The 25116-nt window shown below is 42.1% G+C and overlaps 1 protein-coding gene across 1 annotated transcript in view; it reads left to right on the forward strand.

Annotated features, from left to right (window-relative positions):
• The window catches only part of COLGALT2 (collagen beta(1-O)galactosyltransferase 2), a gene marked incomplete at its 5' end in the record, with an annotated part of 121894 nt that extends 100908 nt beyond the window's left edge, over positions 1-20986 (forward strand). Inside the window, 5 exons of the mRNA XM_010853128.1 lie at positions 2812-2918; positions 10392-10524; positions 10730-10857; positions 16001-16207; positions 18079-20986. Coding sequence (XP_010851430.1) covers positions 2812-2918; positions 10392-10524; positions 10730-10857; positions 16001-16207; positions 18079-18355 — 852 coding nt within the window. The remainder of the gene's footprint in view (positions 1-2811; positions 2919-10391; positions 10525-10729; positions 10858-16000; positions 16208-18078) is intronic.
• Between the last annotated feature and the right edge of the window lie 4130 nt (positions 20987-25116).

The following is a 25116-nucleotide window of genomic DNA, read 5'->3' on the forward strand; positions in this document are numbered from 1 at the left end:
TGAATCCTTCATGGGTCCCTCATGTCACATAACTGCTGATCCATGTTCAGGAACTTGATGATCTGGAGGCTGGGACAGTGCCTTGGGAATCCACAATCTACGATGGAACTTTTCCATGAATCTGCGATATGTTATAAGCCAAACTTTGTGCTCTATGCTCCTTGCCACTGATTCACTGAAAGAAAATGCCTTGTTTATCTCCCTATACTATGTCATATGGGTCTCCAAAGTACAGCCATCTTAAATTCCTGCTGGAACTGGAAGTTGGGGGTTAGTCTATGAAATCTATTTGTTGGCAGATTTCAGAAATGGAAAGGAGTATTTCATGAATATTAATTGGAAAGGAGTTAGAAACTATCATGCTATTTCTTCAGAGGGCAAGATGAGATTAGATGGTTTTAAGTGTAATAGAGATGAATTAGACTAAAGTAGAGAAGAATTAAAGTGTAGATAGTTTTATAAAGTCAGGGCTTCAGAAATATTGGCCCACCCCAGATACTGAACTGGCTTCCACATATTACTTACAGCTCTCCTTTTCTGCAGCTTTCACTAACTCTCATGTCTCCAGGTAAAAGAACCCAAGGGTCTTTATGTATATTCATTTTTCCCTTTATAAACACATTCCAATGAGGATCAAATCAGAGCAAATACCATGGGACAAAAGTAGGATCTTCTAGCTCTGGTCTTCCATTTGCAAGGACTGGGTCACTTTTAGAAGCCTTCTGAAGAAGGCCAACTCTATGGAGATACAGACACGGGAACTCTGCTCTCCTGAGCCCTGGCAGTCATCTCTCTGGAACAGAGATAGGATAGTAGAAAAGGGGATTTCAGGGCTTTTTCAACCTTCCCTGTACTCTGTGACCTTGTTGGGGTGTCTGGGCTGCATTTGGCTGGGTGGCTTTTTGTCTGTTTACTATTCACTAATATGAGCAAGCCGTCTGTGTTTTCCCTTCAGAGCTGCAGTTTTTATTGCACTTGTCCTGGCAGGTCCCCGGATGGGATTATTATTTACCAAAGTCTTCCCAGACTAGAGGTCTTGGGTCTGAGGGGACTTTTTGTTGTATTTCTGTTAGTTTTTTGTTTCGTTTTGCTCTCCTGGCGTGACCTCAGGTAGCTCCATGTGCACACATGAGGAAATGCCCATTCCTTCCCATAGCCTTAAAATCAGGAGATGGAATGTGTTCCCATCACAGTAGGATTCTAAACAGGAAGAAAACGACGTATAAATGAACACAACTCGTTGTTATAAAATCCCAAGTAACAGGGCAAATAGAGTTACCACAGAAATTGTTTTTTTTTTTTAAAGAATTGCACAGTTAAACAGTGGAGGTAATAAAATCATAATATACCTAATCCACTTTGTTCTGATTCAGATGGATGATTTTTTCAAAGAAGACATCTTGCTCCCCATCTGTTCTTTTCCTTGAGCTGTATAAGTGGATGGAAGTGAGAATATTTTTATAAAATATTGAAGAGTTGAAATTTTACTTAATTCAGCTTTTGATCTGGTAAAATGTATAACATTTTGATACTCCATTCAGAATGATTGTGTGAACCATGGCTTAACCCTCAGTAAAGTCAAAACTCCAGCCTGCTTATATGACATGACTTCTTCTTTATTCTAGACATAATGCAAACTTTGTCACAAACCACATATTATAGACAATTTAATCTGTATTGGTCTTGAAGGATAAGATTGCTCTACTCCCTCTTTTTACAAACAAGGGAACTGGACCCCATAACATTAGATGTCTTCCTCAACGTCATCTAGATGGGTCTTTAGGATGAAGCCAGTATTGTCCAGCTTTTTCCTGCAGGCTTCTCCTTTCCCATGCTATTCAGTATTTCTCGCTGGCAACTGAAGTCTCCCTCTCTTTCAGGACTAGTTTAATGTACAAAGTGAGTTTATTACTGCTTGCAGAAAAGGACCTTATTAAAGTACTTCATTACCTGTAACAACTTTCATGAGGCTTTGGGTTCTTCTGTGGCTCCTTAAATCTGGGAATAATCAGACCAGCCTCCTTATCTGTGTAACTCCCAGTAGCACTCATGATAGGTGTGTGTTCAGTGCAGTCATCAGGAATTTCAAGGCTACTGTGAGGAGCTGCAGGAAGACCCAGCCCTCACGGGGGACAATCTGAATGCACATTTTGGGGACTTCATGGATCAGTACATGTCTTCTTATAAGACTTCCGTCAGATCCATGTAATATGGAAATTAATGACTCTCCCTAAAGGGCTAATCCCAAGAGCAGAGTCCTTTTTTCTTTACTTGTTTCAGAAAAAGTCAAAGAGAGTTGAAGAGATCTGGTAAAGAAGCTATGAAAATTAAGACCTTAATAATTCGATTTGGAACTCTTAGTAATAAGAGGAATTTGTTAAGATTAGATTTTTCTTACTCTTGGAATGACTTTAAACTTTTCTACAGAGGATATAAATTACAAGAATAGCCAATATTTTGTTCCCAGGTGATAGGACCAGTATGACTTCCATTTTACAGATGAGGAAACTGAGGTGTAGGAATTGGACCAACGAAACACTTAGCAGACTTAGGTCTTGATAAATCTAGCCACTTGCCAAACTTCTTCCTTCCCCTTGGTCTCATATGTTTTGGGTTTAATTCACCTTTGGCCTCCTGAAGAATAGCTTTTTGACCCGATATGAAATACAAATAAATCTTCACCACTTCCCCTAACCTTTCCACTCCTTATTCTAACTAAAGCTTTGTTCCTTATACTTCCTTTGCTTTTCAACAGCCTAAAATAAAAACTGAGTAATCTGTATTTCTTTTCCTTTTTTCTTCTTGTATTAGATTTTCATGATAAACCTCAAGCGCAGAAAGGACAGGCGAGACCGGATGTTACGCACCCTGTATGAACAGGAGATTGAGGTCAAGATTGTGGAGGCTGTGGATGGAAAGTGAGTTGAGTTTTCTCCTCAAACCCTTGCCGCTGTGGCTGGAGTGGATATGCTCCCTCTCCAACTGAGGTTTAGTCCCAGTGGGCGGAATCTGCAGTCATTGCGAGATAGACATGCTTTCACAGTGCAGCCTATTTTGGGAAAACTTTATGACTCATAGAAGTTTATATATGTTAATTTCACTGAGCAGAGAAGAAATCCACTCATCATCCTGTGCTCTCTGGTCTTCACTATGCTTGCCCTGGGTGTGATTTTCCATTGTCTCTGGGGATTCTTGCAATGGTCGTGGTGGTTGCCAGCCCTGTAGTGCCTTGGAAGGAATGCGTTCAGAGTTGCATTCAGAACCTGATTTAGAGCAAAGCATCTTACCTTGTGTGACTTGACCTGAAGAAAATAAGTGGAAAAAATGCCTAACAGTCTGTGTGTCCTGTTGCACAAGGTGCTTGCCACAGTCTGCATGGGCTGATTACTTTTTCTAGGAACATGGCAGGAAACTTACATACAGTATCTGGTTGGAGTCCTTCAAGAGTTTTTGTTATTGATGTTGTTATTTTGTTTTGCTTTGCCCTTTAGCACTCTATTATTTCAAGGAGTATGTTAGCAGTCGTGTCTTACTTTTTGTAATCCCATGGACTGTAGCCCGCCAGGCTCCTCTGTCCATGGAATTCTCCAGGCAAGAATACTGGAGTGGGTAGCCATTCCCTTTTCCAGAGGATCTTCCGTGCCCAGAGAGTGAACCCTGCTCTCCCACATTACTGTCTGAGCCACTAGGGATATTTGCAAAACCTCCTATTCCATGTTATATATAAATTTGGAATATGAATGACTCTAAGGAGTATGGCTAGAAGCTCTTGTGGAAGTTTTTATGACTCTTTTAGAGAATCTCGTCAGTGTTTCTCAAACTGTGGCCTGTACACCCATGTCACAGTCCCCAGGGGCTGGTTAAGAGGGCAGCTTCCTAAGTCCCAGAGCCGCTAAATGATGATCTGTGTAGGGCTGGGCTGGGAATCGGCACTTAAGAAACCTCAAAGTGATTCCTGGGTAAGGTTGCCACGTAGAATAGAGGACACCTAGTTCAATTTGTCCCAAACATTGCATGGGTCTTGTACTAAAAAATGACTGTTTATCTAAAATATTAATTTGACTGGATATTTTTGTGTTTTACTTGCTAAATCTGGCAACCCTATTCTTGGATGTACTAGAATTTGGGAACCACAGTCTCAAATACCTCTAATAACCCCAATCTCCTTCATAGGCCACATGGACGAAGGAAAAGTAGCTGAGCTGTGAGTGTTCTTTATGTGCTTGGCATACAGGTCTCTTATCAGATGTATAAATTGCAAATATTTTTTCCCATTTTATGAGCTGTCTTTTCACTCTCATGATGGTGTCCATTGAAACACAGACATTAATTTGATGACGTCCAGTTTATATTTTTGTTGTTGATTGTGATTTTGGTGTCATATCTAAGAATCCGTTACCAAATCCAAAGCCATAAAGACTTGGTTCTGTCTTTTCTTCTAAGAGTTTCATAGTTTTATGTTTTATATGTATCTCTTACACATTATTAGATCTTTGATTTATTTTGAGTTAGTTTTTATATAATGTGAGGTAAGGGTCCAATTCATTCTTTGTTTCCAATTCATTCTTTTGTACAAAGTTATCTATTTGTCTCTGCACCATTTGCTAAAAGATTATTCTTTCCTTTACTGAATTGTCTTAGCAACCTTGTAAAAAATTAATTAAATAGAAAGGTTTATTGCTGGATTCTCAGTTCTGTTCCATTGATGTGTATGCCAATCCTTATTTCCCACAGTAGCTTCTTATGTGTAAGGAAGTCCTTCAACTTAGTTATTCTTTTTCAAGATTGTTTAGGCCATTCTAGGTCTCTTGGATCTCTGTTAAATTTTAGCATTAGCATACCATTTTCCACAAAAAAGTTTGGATTTTGATAGAAATTGCATTGACTCTGCAGGTCAGTTGAGAGAAGTACTTCTCTGTTTGTAATATGAAGTCTTCCGATTCATGATCACGAATATCTTTCCATTTATTTAGATCTTTAATTCTTGGATTGATATTTTATAATTTTTACTTGCACATCTTGCATTAATATTGTTAATTTTATTCTCAAGTATTTTACTCTTTTTGGTATAATGATAAGTGGAATTGTTTACTTAATTTCATTTTTATATTGCAGATTGCTAAGTGCATAGAAATAGTTGATTTTTGTATACTGATCTTGTTCCTACAACCTTGCTGAGCTCACGTATTAGTTCTAATAATGTGTTTGTGTGTAAGTATGATCAGTCCATTCAAGATGACTCCTCTCTTGTTCTCTGTACAGCTCCTACTTGACCAGTCCTTGCTTCACTCACATAACTATCCAACCCTCTTAATTATAGGGCTTAATCAGTAACTGCCTATGTGCTTGCCCCTGCCACAGTCACTGGTTTCCTTGGTAACTGATGAGCCAATGTGATGTTAATGCCCCCTATAAATGGTAGCCTCCTTCTCACCCAAGTAGTGAAGACTGCTGCCGTGTCTGGCCTCTTGTCTGTTGTACACAAGAGAGTGACATGCTCCGGGATCTTTGGCTTTAGACTTGTAAGATCCCCCTATCCAATAAATGATTAACGTATCTGTCACTGTCTCTGGGTTCTTTCTTTGGTTTCAAGGTTGGCTAAATTACAAGGTTTGCAGTCCTGGGAGGTGCAATCCAACAGTTTTTGAGCCAGCCAGAGGCTGAGGAAACTCCCATGAGCACCAAGATGTTGTTGAATAAGGATGCGGAACAAAAAGTCATGGGGGTAATCCTTGGTTAAATCCTCAAGTACAATGTTGGATAGAAATGATAAGAGTGGACAAAGAAGGCAAGAATATACAGTGGATTAAAGACAATCTCTTTAACAAGTGGTGCTGGGAAAACTGGTCAACCACTTGTAAAAGAATGAAACTAGAACACTTTCTAACAGCATACACAAAAATAAACTCAAAATGGATTAAAGATCTAAACGTAAGACAGAAACTATAAAACTCCTAGAGGAGAACATAGGCAAAACACTCTCTGACATACATCACAGCAGGATCCTCTATGACCCACCTCCCAGAATATTGGAAATAAAAGCAAAAATAAACAAATGGGATCTAATTAAACTTAAAAGCTTCTGCACAACAAAGGAAATTATAAGCAAGGTGAAAAGACAGCCTTCAGAATGGGAGAAAATAATAGCAAATGAAGCAACTGACAAACAACTAATCTCAAAAATATACAAGCAACTCCTACAGCTCAATTCCAGAAAAATAAATGACCCAATCAAAAAATGGGCCAAAGAACTAAATAGACATTTCTCCAAAGAAGACATACAGAGGGCTAACAAACACATGAAAAGATGCTCAACATCACTCATTATCAGAGAAATGCAAATCAAAACCACTATGAGGTACCATTTCACGCCAGTCAGAATGGCTGCGATCCAGAAGTCTACAAGCAATAAATGCTGGAGAGGGTGTGGAGAAAAGGGAACCCTCTTACACTGTTGGTAAGAATGCAAACTAGTACAGCCACTATGGAGAACAGTGTGGAGATTCCTTAAAAAACTGGAAATAGAGCTGCCTTATGACCCAGCAATTCCACTGCTGGGCATACACACTGAGGAAACCAGAATTGAAAGAGACACGTGTACCCCAATGTTCATCGCAGCACTGTTTATAATAGCCAGGACATGGAAGCAACCTAGATGTCCATCAGCAGACAAATGGATAAGAAAGCTGTGGTACATATACACAATGGAGTATTACTCAGCCATTAAAAAGAATACATTTGAATCAGTTCTAATGAGGTAGATGAAACTGGAGCCTATTATACAGAGTGAAGTAAGCCAGAAAGAAAAACACCAATACAGTATACTAATGCATATATATGAAATTTAGAAAGATGGTAACAATAACCGTGTATATGAGACAGGAAAAGAGACACTGATGTATTAAAAAAAAAAAGGAACACATTAGTGTACATTTTGAAAACAAGATTGCAGGCTTGTGTATCAAATTATGCTCATGGTCTTTGGGTGGTAACTGTTTTCCTTAAAATAATTTACTGTAATCTACTTTATAAAACTTCATTAAGAACTTACTTTTATCTTTGTTAAGATGGACATTTAAAAATTTTCATAATGAAGAACAAAAGTTACAAAAAAAAAAATGATAAGAGTGGATAGGCTTGGCTTGTTCCTGTTATTAAGGAGAAACATTTAGTCCTTCGCCATTAAATAGGATAATTGGCTCTGGAGTTTTCACAGGTGGCCTTGATTGGATTGAGTGTTTCTATCTTGAAAGGGTGATGGTGTCTTAGTTTGTTTGCTGCTATAATAAATTACCACAGACCAAGTGGCTCAAATAAACATTTGTCAAAGTTCCAGAGGCCGGGAAGTTCCAGGGAAGGGTGCCAGCATGGCTAGATTATGGTGAGAGAGCTCATCCTGCTTTGTAGATGGTGATCCTCTTCCTGTGGGCTTCCCTGGTGGCCCGGTGGTAAAAGAATCCACCTGCCAATGCAGGAGCTGCAGGTTCGATCCCTGGGTCAGGAGGATCCCCTGGAGAAGGAAATGGCAACCCACTCCAGTATTCTTGTCTGGGAAATCCCATGGAGTGAGGAGCCTGGTAGGCTACAGTCCACCGGGTCACAGAGTCAGACCCAACTTAGTAACTCAGCATGATCTCTGTCCTCTTGCTGTACTCTCCTATGGCAGAGAGCAAGGAGAGGGGAGAAAGCAAGCTCTTGCTTTCTTATAAGGGCACTAATCTCATTTACGAAAGTTCTACCTTAGGATCTACGGCTCCACCTCCCTATCAACATGTGAACTTGGGGGAATATAAATAGTTAATTCATATACAGTAGGATTTTTGTCAAGTTTTATGTCTGTTTAGATGATCGTGGAATTTTCATCTTGAATAATGATGTGTCACTTTTTTTTTTTTTTTCCATGTGTTAAATGAACCTTACAATCCTGGGATAAATCCCGTTTGGTCATGATGTATAATCCCTCTTCTCTGATGCTGGATTCTGTTCCCTAGTATTTTATTGGGGATTTTTCTATTTATCTTAGGGGATATTGGTCTCTCATCTTCTTGTGATGTTTTTCTGGTTGTGTATCAGGATAATACTTTATAGAATAAGTTGGGAATTGCACCCTCTTGAATTTTTGGTAAGGGTTTGAAAGATTTGTGTTAATTCTTTAAATGTTTGGCAGAATTCTGAAGTCTTTACTGAAGCTATCTGGTCCTGGACCATGTTTTGGAACTTTTTTTTTTTATCTTTACAAATTCAGCCTCTTTAACTGTTACAGGTATTCAGAATTTCTATTTCTTGAGTTGGTTTGTTTCTTTTGAGCAATGTGCCCGTTGTATCTAGATTATCTAATTTGTTGATGTATAATTGTTCATAGTATTTTCTTGTAATCCTCTTTATTTCCACAAGACCAGTAGGGATTGCTCCCTCTTTCATTCTTAATTTTTAATAATTGAGTCTACTCTTTTTATTTGCCTAAAAGTGTTATCAGTTTTGTTCTTTTCCAAAGAACCAACTTTTGGTCTTGTTTTTGTCAGTTTTTCTATTCTGTGTTTCATTCATTTCCTTCTTTCTGCTTGCTTTGCATTTAGTTTGTTCTTTTTCCAGTTTCTCAAAATGGAAAAGCAGATTATTTAAGATTCTCTTTTTTAAACATAGACATTTGTACCTGTAACTCACCCTCTAAGTACTGCATTAGGTGCATCTCGTAAGGCTTGGTATGCTGTTTTCATCTTCATTTGTCTCAAAATATTTCCTCATTTCCTCTGTGATTTCTTTGACTCATTGGCTATCAAGGAGTATATTATTTAATTTCACATATTTGTAAATTTTCCAAGTTTCCTATCAATTTTTAATTTCATTGTGGTTATAGAACATACTTTGTATGAATTCAACCATTTAAAATGTACTGAGGCTTTATTTATGGTCTATATAGTCTAATATGTGGTCTTTCTTAGAGAATGCTGCACATACAGTTGAAGAATGTGTATTTCGCTGTTGTTGCGTTTAATTTCAGTGTCAAATCCAAGAAATCATCACTAAAGCAGTCAAGGAGTCTTATCCCCTTGTTTTCTTCTAGGACCCTACTATTAATATGAACTTGATGGCTATAAATTAAGATGTTAATTATAATCCCTAGGGCAATCACTAATAACTAAAAATATACTGAAATATAAACAAAGGAATTAAGATGTTAAAGTACAAAATATTGAATCCTTATATTGTACACCTGAAACTAATGTTATATGTCAATTATATCTCAATAAAAAAATACCAACTTCAATACTAAGGAAAAACTTAACAGCTATATAGCTTTATTCCTTCCCCTTCCTTTGTTCTATGGTCACACTAATTATTTCTTTATATGCTCTTTATACATTATTTGCTCTTACTGCTTTATGCAGCTATAATTTAAATCAGATAAGGGAAAAAGTTATGAACAAAAGGATACTTACACTATTTATATTTACCTATCCCAGGTGGCGCTAGTGGTAAAGAACCTGCCTGATAATGCAAGAGACATAAGAGACACTGGTTCAGTCCCTGGGTCGGGAAGATCCCCTGGAGGAGGGCATGGCAACCCACTCCAGTATTCTTGCCTGAAGAATCTCGTGGACAGAAGAGCCTGGCAGGCTGCAGTCCATCGGGTCACGAAGAGCCAAACACAGCTGATGTGACTTAGCATGCACGCAAACACCTGCACTTCCGTTTACCAAGGCTTTCATTCCTTTATGTGGATCTGAGTTATTCTCTAGTTTCCTTTCATGTTAGCCTGAGGGATTCCCTTTAGCGTTTGTCGTAGAGCAGATCTACTAGTGACGCTGTTTTTGTTTATCTGGGACATCCTGGTTTTTCCATTTGTGAGGTCTAGCTTGACTGGATACAGCATTCTTGGTTGAGTCTCTCTGAGCCAGCACTTTGAATTTGTCAACCTTCTGGCCTCCATGGTTTCAGATGAGAATCAACTATTAATCTTACTGAGAATACTTTGTTTGTAGTGAGTCACTTCTCTTGCTTACATGACTCTCTCTGCATTTTAATTTTTAACTCCAAAGGAAAGATGTACACATGTGTACAATTCCTCTTATGATTCTTTCCTGTCCTCATTCCTTCCAGTGTTTAATAATATTTAAAGTTTCTATTAGCCACTCTCCTTCATTAGGAAAATACTTTTTCAAAGGTGCCAAAAAACTGATGATACTTAGAAGTACATTGGGTGTTGTGAGGGATACATAAAATATAAGACCGCATCTTGTCTTCACAAAGCTCATAATGCTACAGCACACTAACCCTGAGGAGCTTCTAAGGAGCCTGCTCAGTGTGGGGAATACACAGACCTCTCCCTCCTGGCTTGTGCAGTGGGGACCTCTCAATGTGTTAATTTAGGGGCGTGTTCTATCTTACAGGGCACTCAACACAAGCCAGCTGAAGGCCCTGAATATTGAAATGCTGCCTGGATATCGAGATCCCTACTCCTCCAGGCCTCTAACCAGGGGTGAAATCGGCTGCTTCCTTAGCCACTACTCTGTCTGGAAAGAGGTGAATAATGCTTCATTCAGATGTGCAGTTCTGTAATGAGAAGGGAGGAGAGTGGGACCATTTTACTGTTGATGAACCTTCACCGAGATTCCAGTTATGAGCTATTATGTGTTGTGCTACTATACTTTTGACTTTTTAATACCTATTTTGATTAGATAAATAAGTATCAACTTTTCTTCGGGTATCTTCCCCCTGACCTTTGCAGGTAATTGACCGGGAGCTGGAGAAGACTCTTGTTATTGAGGACGACGTGCGTTTTGAACATCAATTTAAAAAGAAGCTGATGAAGCTGATGGATGACATTGATCGAGTTCAGCTGGATTGGGAGCTGATGTGAGTGACAAGACGACAGGCTTTTCTAAGAGTACTGAGAACTCTTTCAGTTCTTTCAGCACCAAGAGCCCCAACTCACAGGAGGTGGGGCTCAAGCTTCCACTTACCTGGCTTTCTCTCCAGCAACAAGAAGTAGGTAGGGGATACCCACTGGTCTGGGGGCTTCTCTGGTGGCTCAGATGGTAAAGATCCCACCTGCAATGCAGGAGATCTGGGTTTGATCCCTCGATCGGGAAGATCCCTTGGGGAAGGGAATGGCTACCCACCCACTCCAGTATTCTTGCCTGGAGAATCCCATGGACAGAGGAGCCTGGCAGGCTGCAAAGAGTCAGACATGAATGAGTGACTAACACTTTCACTTTTGCATCTATATGTTCTTCAGGGTGAGAAAGTATGGGACTTTCTTTGAGACTTGGAATCTGCCTGCAGATCTGGGGTTTTCAGTATGAGCATTTACCTGAGAACGCAGCAGAAACCCACCCATGAAGCAGCGTGGTGCATAGAGCATCTCCAGGGAGGACCCGTGCCAGGGCAAGGGTCCTGTGTCACATTTGAGCATCAGCTCCCTGGAGGATGGGTTTCCTCTGCAGTCTCTGATGGTGTGTGTGGAGGGAGGGGAGAGGGGGTTGGAAGGTCAATGGGAGAGCACCCGTTGGGGAGGGGAGCTGTACAAATAGGGAGAACACTGACAGCTGGGTTTGGAGAGTCAGAGGCTGTCTTAGGAAAACCAGACTCACCAAGGGAGTCCTGGCTCTGAACAGACATTTAGTTAATGCTCGTTGCCTGCTACCTCTGGGAACTGAGTGTGTGCTCTCTCTCTGGGAACTGAGTGCTCGCTCTCTCTGATTTTGTTTTTACAATGAGATGACACTTTTTACTTCTCTCCAATGAGGCAGAAAATTCCCAAGCGTCATATTTACTTCCCATCTGTGTGTCAAAGGCAATTTCATCAGATCAGAGGCTGTTCCTTTAGCAGCTGCAGCCCACAAGCTGTCCCCGTTCCTCCCATCCTCGGAGGGAAACTTAACTATGCACTCGGGTGGAATACTTGTTCTCTTAGAAAATGTACCGTTCTGAGCTCAGAGGAAACCTAGTAATGGCTCACGTAACCGTGGGAATTAGACCCAGCACTATGTAATAAAGAGATTGGCTCCTGTCGGGTCTCAGTCATGTGATGAGATTCTGCACTGTCTCTTCTGATCATTGTCCCTAGAATCCTCTAGGAGTTCTCGCACCTCAGGCTTTCTGAGTCTGTGGTCCTGCAGCCTGCAGTTAAGGCCCCACAGGCATGGAGCTTGAAAGCTATTTCATGCTTATGTGACATGTACAAAGGCAACTTTCACTTAAGCCTTGGAATCAGAGGACTGGACTTGGGGAGTCTAAGGCTTAGAGTTGACATACATCCTTGTTCACTTGTGGTTTGGTTGATGCATTTCTTAGGAAAGCGTACCAATGGATCCAAGGAAGAAGAGTTATTGTTCTGATAAGGATATGGGGGATGGAGCTGGGGAGATGTTTTCTAAATTTCCGTGACTGATCAAGGGCAAGTGTTCCATTGAAATCTATTATCTAATCACAAAGAATTATAGCTGTTTCCAATTTTTCACATCTCACTTTATAAAATGAATAAAGCAAATGTACTTAAACTCAAAATATGAAAGCATATAGGCTGTCTGTGACAGCAATATTAAATTTCTCCAGAAAAAGAAAATAGTAAGCAGGGAAAAATAGAACAAGCCATTGAAATCATCTAGGGCAGCGTGTCCAATAGAAATATGTGAGACATATCATTTAAAATTTTCTGTGTGTGCTCAGTCATATCTGATTCTTTGCTACCCCATGGACTGTAGCCCACCAGGCTCCTCTGTCCATGGGATTTTCCATGCAAGAACACTGGAGTGGGTTGCCATTTCCTCCTCCAGAGGATCTTTCCGACCCAGGGATCAAGTCTGTATCTCTTGTGCCTCCTGAATGGGCAGGTGACTTCTTTACCACTGCACCATCTGGGAAGCCATCATTTAAAATTTTCTAGTAATCATATTAAAAAGATAAAAATAGGTGAAATTAACTTTAATAATACATTTTATTTAATCTAACATATCCAAATATTATTTTAACATATAATCAGTATTTTAAAACTATTAATGAATTAGTCTACATTCTTTTTTCATTCAGTCTTCAAAATCCAGTATGTATTTAATGCATACAACACACCTGAGTCCATATGCTAAATTTTCAACTGTTGAAGTAAACTGTAGCCCTACCAAAATAATACATTTTGAATAAGAGAAAAAATATTTTACACAAAGTCAATTTTAAAATTACAGTTATATTATATTATGTTATACTAAATTTACATTTAGTATAACAAATTGAGTATAAGCTTAGTTCCTCAGTCACTCTGGTCACAATTCAGGCATTCAATAGGATTTTCTCTTTCACTTGATACATGAGAGAAATTCAGGCTCTTTCCTTTTAAAAGGCTGCGGTTGAGAGGTGACTATATTTATCTCCAGAAGAACTGAAGAGGAACACAGACTTATTCTATATATCCTAGGATGTTTCAACAAAGAGGATAGCTTAAATATTGAAAGAGATGGTTTTTAGAGCAAAATAGAGGAATTCAGCTTTTTCTGACAGACAGAAAGCCAGATCTCCTCAACGTGGCCCAGGCAAGCAGAAGCAACCAGGCTCCAGACAGAAGTAATGGATCACAGATCCATGGGTAGACTGGGGATGAGGAGAATAGTTGAGGGTACATCCTGTGTTGCAGAAGTAGTTCCTGGAGGACAGAACCCGGGAGGAAGCATGGGCAGAGATGGGTGAGGGAAAGCAAACCGTGCAAGTGGTGCCATCCATTCTTTCCCAGAGGAAACCTCTTGAGCTACTCTTGGGTTCCTAGGTCTTTCACTTTGGACTGTATCTTTTCCAAAGCATTTTCTCTCCTGTGTTTACCACCAGCATTTGGAGAGCTGTGCAGAAAATATCAAGTCCCCAGACTGAAGCTCTAGGGACTTGAAAGCAAAGTTGGGATTCTCACATCTGGTCTTTGTTGTCCCCTTCCAACCTCTATAAACACAGCTGAAAATCCTACACTACCTTTGGGAAATGATCAGAAAAAAATCTGCTTTTCGTCATGAAATTTTTAAAAGATTTTTTTTTTTAATATTGGAGCATAGTTGATTTACGATGTTGTTAGTTTCAGGTGTATAGCAAAGTGATTCATTTATACTTGAGATTCTTTTCCCATATAGGTTATTACAAAATATCTTGAATATAGTTCCCCTGTGCTATATAGTAGGTCTATGTTGATTATCTGTTGTGTACATAATAGTGTGTATGTGCTAATCCCAACCTCCTAATTTATCCCCCCCCCACACACACCTTATCCTTTTGGTAACTATTAAGTTTGTTATCTAAGTCTGTGACATATTTTGTAAATAAGTTTGTGTGCATCATTTTTTCAGATTTTTTCAGATGTTAGTGATATCATATGATAGTTGTCTCTCTGTCTGACTTAATTCACTTAGTATGATAATCTTTAAGTTCACCCATGATTCTACAAATAGTATTATTTCATTCTTTTTTATGGCTGAGTAATGTTCCGTTGTGTATATGTACCACATCTTCTTTATCCATTTCTCTGTTGATGGAAATTTAGGTTACTTCCGTGTCCTGGCTATTATAAATAGTGCTGCTCTGAACACTGGATGTATGTGTCTTTTCAATTATGGTTTTCTCTGGGTATATGCTCAGGAGTGGGGTTTCTAGATCATATGGCAGTTCTAGTTTTAGTTTTTTAAGTAAAAAGACTTGAAAAATTTTGTATCTTACAACTTTACCAAATTCATTGATGAGTTCTAGTGGTTTTTGGTAGTGTCTTTAGGATTTCTTATGTATGGTATCATCCCATTTGCAGCAGTGGACAGTTTAAATTCTTTTCTAATTTGAGTTCCCTTTATTTCTTTTTCTTCTCTGATCACTGTGGAGGACTTCTGAAACTGTGTTGAATAGAAGTGGTGAGAGTGAGCATCCTTGTCTTGTTCCTGATCTTAGAGGAAATGCTCTCAGCTTTTCACCTTTGAGAATGATGCTAGGTTTGTCATATTTGGCCTTTATTATGTTGAGGTAGGTCTCCTCTGTGCCTGCTTTCTGGAGAGTTTTGTTTAAAAAAAAAAATGGGTGCTGAATTTTGTCAAAGTTTTTTTCTGCCTATATTGAGATGATCATGTTTTTCTTCCTTTAAATGCTATTCTTTAATAATATTTATACTCACTTGCTCACACTGGTGAGTATTCCCTTGTACGTCTGCCCGCAGTGTCCTGGCCCCCACAGTGAGTCATAGCCACTCCCCCACCCCGCCAGGAGACACTCCCAGACCATCAGGCAGCTTTGTCCCGCACTCCTCTGCAGTCACTGCTTTTGCCCAGGTCCTGCTGTGCACGAGACTGTGTGTGTACCCTCCGGGAGTGGAGTTTCTGTTTCCCCCATTCCTGCGGAGCTCCTGCAATCAAGCGTCCTGGCCTTGAAAGCTGAGTGCTCCGAGGGAGTCCTCCTCTTGATGGCAGACCCCCAGACTGGGGAGCCTGACATGTGCTTCAGAACTCTCACCCCTGTGGGAGAACTTATGAGAAATAATTATTTTCCCCCTTGTGAGTCATCCACCTGGTGGGTACAGGATTTGATGCTATCACGAATGTGCCCTCCTTCCATCTCATTGTGACTTCCTTGTATTTGGGGGTAGAATATCTTTGGTGGTGGGTTCTGGTCTTTTTTGTCGATAGTCATCCAGCAGTTAGTTGTGATATTGGTGTTTTTGTGAGAGGAGGTGAGCTCACCTTCTACTCCACCATCTTGTCTCCAACTTCTGAAAGATCTTTTAATCTCTTCATTTCAACTTTTAGGCCTTAACAGCCTTCTAGGCAAGGATAGCTGGGCTCTTGATAAGTGGAACCACAGAAATGGCCTGAAATTGATGGAAGATGGTGACAACCATGATTGATGTGCTGTGCCCTGTTGTGTGATACATTTAAATAAGACACAGTTGGTCCAAGCTTTCAAAAGTGTCTGCAAAGCTGTGCTCCATTCTTATGGATGTTTAATACTCAAATTGGAATTTTCTCCCCCACCCGTTTCCTTTTAGTTATATTGGTAGGAAGAGGATGCAAGTAAAAGAACCAGAGAAATCTGTGCCCAACGTGGTAAATCTGGTTGAAGCTGACTATTCCTACTGGACCCTCGGCTACGTCATTTCTCTGGAAGGAGCACAGAAGCTGGTTGGAGCAGATCCTTTTGGGAAGATGCTCCCAGTGGATGAGTTTCTGCCAATCATGTACAACAAGCATCCTGTGTGAGTTGCCCTGAACTGCCTACCTGTCCCTTGAGCATAATTCACTTATGAATTATGCTACTTGGTTTTGGGTAATACTTGGTATTTTTTAAAGGGGTACTCCTTTCCTAAATGATCTTTCCATAATCATGACAAAGAGAGGCCAACTCGAGTGATTACCTCCTTTTACAAACAGGGGATATAAGGCAGAAATGGTGAGTCTTGCATAGGAGTCCTCTTTAATACCCGCTAGGAGTCAGACACGACTGAGCAACTTCACTTTATTTTTTCACTTTCATGCATTGGAGAAGGAAATGGCAACCCACTCAAGTGTTCTTGCCTGGAGAATCCCAGGGACGGAGGAGCCTGGTGGGCTGCCATCTATGGGGTCGCACAGAGTCGGACACGACTGAAGCGACTTAGCAGCAGCAGCAGCAGCTTAACTGCACATACTATGCTCGGTCCTCTCGTCTTTGATTTTCTTACTTCCATAAACCTGTACACCTCAAGGTGAAGGTCATCTTCCTAAGCACCTCAAATTTTTCAGTTCGTTTCTTAGTCCATTGTGTATACTGTTGGCCAGGCAGTGACTCACAAGCTAGTCAGGGACCCAGACTCATGAACAGTCATTGTGATATATTGTGATACCTACGATCACAGAGATGTGTTAGAGGCTCGGGGAGAGTGGAGATGGCCTCTGAGCTGGGCGTCCACAGAAGACAGTGTGATGCTCAGAGTTGCCATAGCCTGGAGTTCAGTATGACCTAGTGCTGTGTCAAGAACATGGTAAATGGTGGGTTTATGTGTCATTCTCCCCAGTAACCTGTGAGCCTCTGAGGCAGGGACCATCTTTATCTCTGTGTCCTTAGAGTCTAGTCCAAATTCTACCCATGCTACCTGCTTGATCGATGCTTCCGAAATTCGTTAATGGAGCAGACCAGGTTCTAACCTTGGCTCCTTCTCTCGTTGCTGGGTGATCTCCTCCCTAGATGGTCTTCTTTGTAGCAGTTCGATGTTCTTGTCCTGCATCTTGCCCATTTTGTCTCCTGTCCTCAGTAAAAATGGATGTGTCAAAGACTGATTTTTATCTCTGCTACCCGACAGAAACATGGAGGTCAACCATCACCCTCTTAACAGAAAGGAAATTGAAACCTAGCTGCTGAGCAGACGTCACCTCATGTAATCGGCAGAGGAGCCCTGGGAGGGAGGGTTCCTTGTCCCTTTATTTACACTCACAGGCTGCTGGACTGCAACACCAAGCTGGTGTGCCTCCAAGCCTACACCACATCACTCACACCTTCACTCCAGCTCCCAGCCATCTCATTCACTGATCCAGGATCAAAGCATTTTCTACAAAGTGATCACTTTATTTATTATTGTGGTCCAACAGAGCTTAAACCTTAATTTTTAGAATAAGACCTGAAATTCATTTTTAAGCTACTCTATCTAAATTTGGATCTTCCCTTGTAGCTTAGTCAGTAAAGAATCTGCCTGCAATGCAGGAGACCCGGGTTCGATTCCTGGGTCAGGAAGATCCCCTGGAGAAGGAAATGGCAACCCGCTCCATTATTCTTGTCTGGGAAATCCCATGGACAGAGGAGCCTGGCAGGCTTTAGTCCATGGGGCCTGAAGTGTTGGACATGACTTAGTGACCAAACCACCGTCTAAATTTAACAGAAATACCCTGACCTTTTTCTTTGTGTATTTGTTTAAATCATCTGAAAGCCTTAAGAAAAAAATCTGTTGTGTTTGTAGGCTAAAGTTTTCCACAAAGACACAATTTAAAAAAATAATCAAATCCATGAGAATTTAGGAGGTAACAAGCAAGACCCTTTTCCCCTATTCTGTGAGTGCCCTGCCCCCTCACCCACCTGTCTGCCTCTTGTTTTCAGTGCTGAATACATGGAGCATTACGAATCCAGGGACTTGAAAGCCTTCTCTGCAGAACCCTTGCTCATCTACCCCACGCACTACACAGGCCAGCCGGGGTATCTGAGTGACACGGAGACCTCGACCATCTGGGACAATGAGACGGTGGCCACTGACTGGGACAGGACACACGCCTGGAAGTCCCGGAAGCAAAGCCGCATCCATCGCAACGCAAAGAACACAGAGGCCCTGCCACCACCAGCCTCCCTGGACACTGCACCTTCCAGAGATGAGCTATGAAGGCTCCATGGAGGGCTTACTACACTTTGGTTTTCCTAATGGGCCAACCATCTGTTTGCTCCAGTTTCTTTTAATGGTTACAGTGACCTAACCAAAGCGGTCTAATGTGATTGATCAAAATTGATATATTTTTAACAGGGGAAGAGAATAGGGAAACTAAACCCAAATCTCCTAGGATGGCTAGAAGATAGGCTTTCTGGCCACCATTAGGAGGAACTTCAACCCAGACACTTTGTCCTTTAGTTCATTACCCATGATACCGGTTCCCACATTAAGGTTGAACAGCATAGCTCAGAGATGCTCACTCAAGGGAAAGGTGGTCACCAACGCTGTCACATCAATAAATGGGTAGGCCCGGCAGCCTACCCAACTGGACCATATCTAGTGGTCTGGTGGGCCTGTTTTATGTCATAGATGTGACCTTGAAAACTTGAGTATGTTCCAAGTTTGGTGGTGGGGGGTGGGAGGGCAGGAATCAAATAATTTAGAAATCAAGTTAATCGGGCTTTTTCTTTAAAGGTATTTGTCATGAGCCTTATTGCAAAGTGAGCTTTGCATCTTAGTCTCCGTTATCCAACAGGGATGGGTATTTGGGTCTGTCTGAGACTTGGCCTTTGACTATCGTGACAACTGAAGCTCTCATAAAGAGCTGTCCAGTTTGCCATGTGGACATATTGAGTATAGTTTCATAGATATTTGAGGGTGTGTGTAGCTATTTGAAGAAAACACTCAAGCTTTGGCTTTCTTTATTATGGTCACTTGAGTTGGGATGCTCTATTTATGAAGATAAATTTAATATATAAGGGGCCAGGGCTGGTCTGTAATTGCTGTCCCAGGGGTTCATGTGCTGCCCCAGCAGGTCAGACTCTCCCATCCCTCCTGAGCCTGGGAGTGAATTGCAGGCTTGAGGTTCATGGGTCTGTGAGAGACAGAGCACATGTTCAGGCCAGCAACTGTCCTTGCCTGGGATTTTCATTCTATTTTGAATTATTTATTTTTACAAAATGTTGGGGGTTGGGGGAGAGTCTGCAGGATAAGGCAGAGAAACAGATGCATCAGGCTTTCATCACTCCTGAGAAGTGGTCAGTGTAGACTTATTGGTTCCAGAACCTGGTTTTTCTGCATTTCCCAGGCCTGTTGAATGGGAGAGTCTAACCTATAAACAAATGGTTCTCCACTTCAGGTGAGAGACCTTGGCTAGAAACAATGAACTGATCAACTGACATAGGCCAACACCCAGGGAAGCTCTTAGGGTCGCAATCCTGGGCAGACCACCTCTCTGCTTTCTCCATAAATGGATTTTATGTAAAATGCAGAGTTGGACTACATCATCTCTTCCAGTGCTGCCGTCTGTGATATCTCATGATGGTTTGCTTCAGGTATCTGTTCTCGTGCCCACAAGCAGTAAAACTCAGTCTCCAGAAATCCCCGCCCCAAGCATCCTGTCCACACCGGCTCCTCTCCCCGTGTCCTGGGTGTTGGACTCCGAGCTTCATGCTTGGGAACAGAGCCCCAGGGCGGCCTTGCTGAGTGTACCCATGAGGGTACTGCTGACTGCTCCCCATGAAGGCCCCCGGCTGCAGGACAATCAGGCAGCTCCCCCCCACAGAACGCCAGCCTTGGCCTTCCCTCTTGACATATGGTTGGTTCTTCTGCATTGACCAGTGAGCCAGGAGACAGAGGAGGGGGATCTCAGCTGACTGATTTTTACTGCTTAGACATGGCAGTCAGAACTTGATTCTTTGTCTAGAAAAACAGAGCATCTGGGGAGCTAATGAAAAACACTTAGGTGATTCCTAAGCTTTCCTTGGGTATTTTGTATTTTGCTTGAATATTTGAGTGTGTGCAAGTGTGCATGAATTTTATGTTTTTTTTTTTTTTTTATATAAAGAGGGTGGGAGGTGGCTGAGATATTAGGAGTGGAAATGGAGGCAGATTGAATTAATTTTTGTGTGGTTTTGTTTAATAGAGAACATTGGTGTATTTTCTTTTTCCCTATCAGCTGGTCTGGTGGGTTTATGCATTCTCATTCTTAAAAGACATTGTTGATAAATTCTAGAATTTTAGCTTAGGACTGTTCTACTGTGAATAAAGTTCTGGCTTTGTCAGCCCAGCCTTTGTTTCTCTTCACTCAGGTCTAGAATCCCAAGCAATGTTCTTTTGTTGTGAACATTGTGAACTGCAGACCCAGCATTTCTTAAAAAAAAAAAAAAAAAGGGATTCCTTGACCTCATTACTCTTCCTCTCTCCCGTCTAGCCTAGTCTTAAGTCAAGACATTTGACCTTGGCAGTGTCAGAGGACTTTGCCTCCAGCCATGGCACCTGCTGTCTGCTTCTGGAAGTTAAACCCTCTCTGGATTTTGCGATGCAAGGTGGAATCTTCTGGATGGACAACCTTGACTTCAGCGGTGCTGGTGCTGCTGAGCGTGGACTGAGTGTCTACCATCTGCAGAGGACACACTGCCCGGGCCTTGCTTTGTTCACCGGGGCCTGCTGCAGGATCTGGGAAGCAAGAGCTGGCATCCCAGCCTCCACTACTGTCTGTCATGCTCTGTTGTTTCAGGGTGGGGAAGTGGTAAATGACTTGCCTTCTAGAGCTTGCTGTGAAACAAATTAAAAAACAATTTGCAACCCTGTGACTGTTCATTGGTTCCTCCAGCGCTGGTCAACAGCCCCCACTGCTGGGATTTCCAGGTTTGCACTGGCCCAAGGATGTCGGAGGCCAGAGATAATCATCACTTTGCTGTGGCAAAGAAGAGAGAGTAGTCACCAGCCTTCCCGGCCAGTTGGGGGAGTGTTTTAGACTGCTGAAGAGGTGGGTAAGCCAGAGAGCATTCAAAGGTACAGAGAAACAGGAGCCCCCAGTGGGAGGATGATGAGGGAGAACTCATCTTGCATTTCTGTGCTGTTGATCAGCCTGTTCATCAGAAGATACTGAGATGCCTGTCCCAGGCCAAAGAGCTTTATCTTGGGGCAAAAACGGGAGAACCCATGTTGGACCCAGTGACTCCTTTGAATTTCAGGTCAAGCTCCACGCACACCCCCCCCACCCCCACCCCCGGACCTCAGAATCCAGTGTGAGCATGACCTTGTTTCAGGCCCTGTGCTGGGTGCTGAGATCCTCAGAGATCTGGGAAAGGTGCCTACTGCTGCGGGGTCCGTGGTCCAGGAGAGCTGCCGTGTATAGCCGGATGGTTGTCTTTCAGAGGCTGAAACAAAGGTGACTGTAGAACCCACGGAACCTGGTCGTGCCGAGGAGGGGGACCGTCAAGGGGGTCCGTTGAGGGACCAGCTTTGCTGGGAATGTGACCATAGTGTTGGGTTTGGGAGCGTGAATGAGAGTTTAGGAGAGGGAGGAGAGTTGGGCGCAGAGGGTGGGGATGCTTTCAGGCACTGTGATGGTGTGGGGCTGGGAAGGGGCCTCCACGGGAGTGCTGGGGAGCGGGGCAGGATGGAAGAGTCAGCTATGTGCTGGAGTTGTTGACAGGTAACAGTCTTGAGACCCACTGATGATGGCAAGGCACGGCAGCTACCCCTCCACGCTGGGCCGTCCTCGTGAATGCAGAGGCCATTGTTTCTGGGGGAATTCTACGTTTGGTTTTTCTCCCGACAGACAATGCCGAGACTTCCAGTCAAAGGTTGGTGTCTGAAACAAAATTTCCATTCAGCTCCACGCTTGGGAATCTTTTCACTTCTAGTTGGAACAAATCCATCTAATTAGTAGCTGTAAAATAAAGATGAGTCTTCCCAAGAGGCTTCTACATTGGGCTTTTGAGACATTCTTTCCAAGTAAGTGATCTCTATGACTGACAAGTTAATTCACCGAAGATTTAACTAATGACAAAGGCAGAGTGAAAGTGAGGCCGGTCATTTGATAAGATAGCATGTTATGGGTGGTACAGTTGGAAAGCACAGCAGAGGCAGCCTTGGAAATAACCGTTTCACCCGAGTTTTATGTTTGGTGGTGGTGTTTGTTATTTCAGAGAGAACCTCCCTCCCCTAGAGGTGCTCTGATTAAATGTGTCAGAGGGCGGGGAGACATGAGAAGCGAGCAGTGGACATGGGAGGGACTCCCCTGTGACCAGGCTGATGGTGGCCCTGAGTCAAGGAGGCACTGCTGAAACAAGGCTGAAGAGTCTGGTCAGTGGTGACCAATACATTGTTTTTGGCTTTGTTTTTGCTTGCTTGGAAAAGAGAGAAATAATGATGGTGGGTTTTAGTACAATGTGTTAACAACAGATTACCTAGAAATTGTGCCTTCTCTTTTTTTAATTTTTAAGAGTTTTTTTTATTGAAATGTAGTTGATTTACAATGCTGTGTTAGTTTCAAGTGTACAGGAAAGTGATTCAGTTATACATATGTGTATTTTTTTTCTTTCTCTTTCATTCTTTTCTTTATAAGGTATTGAATATAGTTCCCTATTCTACACAATAGGTCCCTTTTCTGGTTATCTATTTTCTATAGAGTAGTGTGTATATATTAATCCCAAACTCCTAATTTATCCCTCCCAACTACCAAGATTTGGCATTTTCTATATGAATGGCCTCATTTTAGCCACTTCTTTCTGAGAGTTAGGCAGGGAAATGTAGCTATTAATTGTTCCTCATTATTAGGGCTTGTTTAAATAGCAAGTTAAAAGCATCCCTTGGCATACACACAGTATATTTTCCTCTAGCTTTCAAGAATGCCCACAGTTTTACAAAATGAACTTTGCCAGAATAGGTGATGTGAAGATCTGTAGATGAAAGGGACGCTCCATGATGTTCTGGGGTAAAGGTTTCAAGCTGTAGTAAAGAGAACACTCGATTGCTCAGCACTGCAAGTGAACGGGGCAGAGTGTCTTTTATGATATTTTGCTTAGGAATCACTGTCCCCTGGAGACACTTCTGTTCTTCCCTATGACCTCTGGTTCGCCACGTAGCATGGTATCTTTTCCAATAGTTTCCTTTTCCATGTCAGGGAGATTTTTAGCTATTATCTCTTCAAATATCTTCTCAGGCCCTTTCTCTCTCTTCTTCTGGAACCCGTATGATGTGAATGTTGGTGTGCTTGATGTTGTCCCAGAGGTCTCTTTGACTGTCCTTCTTTATTTTCATTCTTTTTTCTTTGTTCTATGGCAGTGATTTCCACCACTCTGTCTTCTGTTCATTTATCCATTCTTCTGCTTCATTTATTCTGCTATTGATTGCTTCTAGTGAATTTTTCATTTCAGTTATTGTATCTTCAACTCTGGTTATTCTTTATTTTTTCTAATTCTTTGTTAAAAACTTAAAACTTTTTGCTCCGTGCATCCATTCTTTTCCTGAGTTCTTGGATCATCTTTACAATCATTACTCTGAACTCATTCTCAGGGAGGTTGCAGTTCATGGGGTCGCAAAGTGTCGGATACAACTGAGTGACTGAACTGAACACCCTTAGTTCTTCTTCTGGGGTTTTATCTTGTTCCTCTGTCTGGAACATATTCCTCTGTTGTCTCATTTTGTCTAAACTTTTTTGTATTTTTATGTATGTGGAAGGTCAGTCATGCTTCTCAAACTTGGTGAAGTGGCCCTCTGTATGGGATATCCTATGTGACCCAGCAGTACACTCCCCTCTTGTCCCTCAAAAGCCAGGGGCCTGCGGGTCTCAGGATAGGTTCTAACTTGTGTTTTTTAGACTCAGTTTCACATGCTGTAGGACTGGATCTTTCTCGCTTCTGGTGTCTGCCCCCTTGTGGGTAAGGCTGGGCTAGAGGCTTGTGCAGGCTTCCTGGCAGGAGGAGGAAACGGTACCTTATCATGTGCCTGGAATGAGGAAACGGCTTGAATTGCAGCAAGAATAGTCTAGGTGTGCTTTCGGGAATATTTGACAGTGTTACTAAATACTGAATGAGATTCCAAGGCAAGGGGTGGAATGGCTCCATTAAAATTTGTTGTTGGGCCGGAAACTGGCTTCCTTTCTGGTCTGTGAATTTGCCTAGAATGGCCTTATACCCATAGGTGTATTGGCACAGAGATGATCTTAGTTTAAGATCATTCGGCCACACTAGGCAGGCAGCTCACAGCCCAAAGCCACCTTCTTGTATGTCCTCAAAAAGGATGGAAAGAATGAAGAATCATCTCTGAGAACTGGTTTTCTCTCTATTTTTAATTCACTGTGTTTATTTTTCTGCCCCTCCCTGGCGTTTCTTCAGCTTGGTTTCTCTGTAATGGGCACTTTGACCAAATCTCCATGGTCTGAACACCAGCTTCGTGGCCCCGCTGGTCCAGACGAGACTCCTCCGGTGCTTCCTCTTCTAGGGGAATGAGTCTGGGCTCTTGCTCATGGGGGAATGTGATTTTCAGTGCCCTGGACAGCCCTCTCTTCTCGTTCTTCGGAGACCTTAGAAAATAGCTCGTAACAAAGTGTCCTCTCCCAAAGGGAACCGACAGTTTGGGGAAGCCCTTAACATAGGAGTTGAGACGTGTGTGTTGATGGTATTGTCTGAAGGGTTTTAACTACTTTGTAAAATGCCAGCATGAATCGTGAAGACTTGAAGGGGATATTACTGTTCAGAACGGACATTAGGAGGAACCATGCCCACAGCATGAGCAGGGAGGGGACAGAAGAGGAATGCAGGCTTAGGGTATTAGGAGAGGAAAGAGGCAGGGCACAGCACAGGGGTTCGAATCCAGGAGAAAGGGGCAAGGCCGAGGGGATAAGAAAACAGACTCACGCCCATTGTTGGTGGAGAAGTAAGGCCAGCGCACAGGCCAGGAAGGTGGGGGTTCGTGGTGAGGGC

This window comes from Bison bison, unplaced genomic scaffold, assembly GCF_000754665.1.
Source record: "Bison bison bison isolate TAMUID 2011002044 unplaced genomic scaffold, Bison_UMD1.0 scf7180017864322, whole genome shotgun sequence".
NCBI lineage: Eukaryota > Metazoa > Chordata > Mammalia > Artiodactyla > Bovidae > Bison > Bison bison.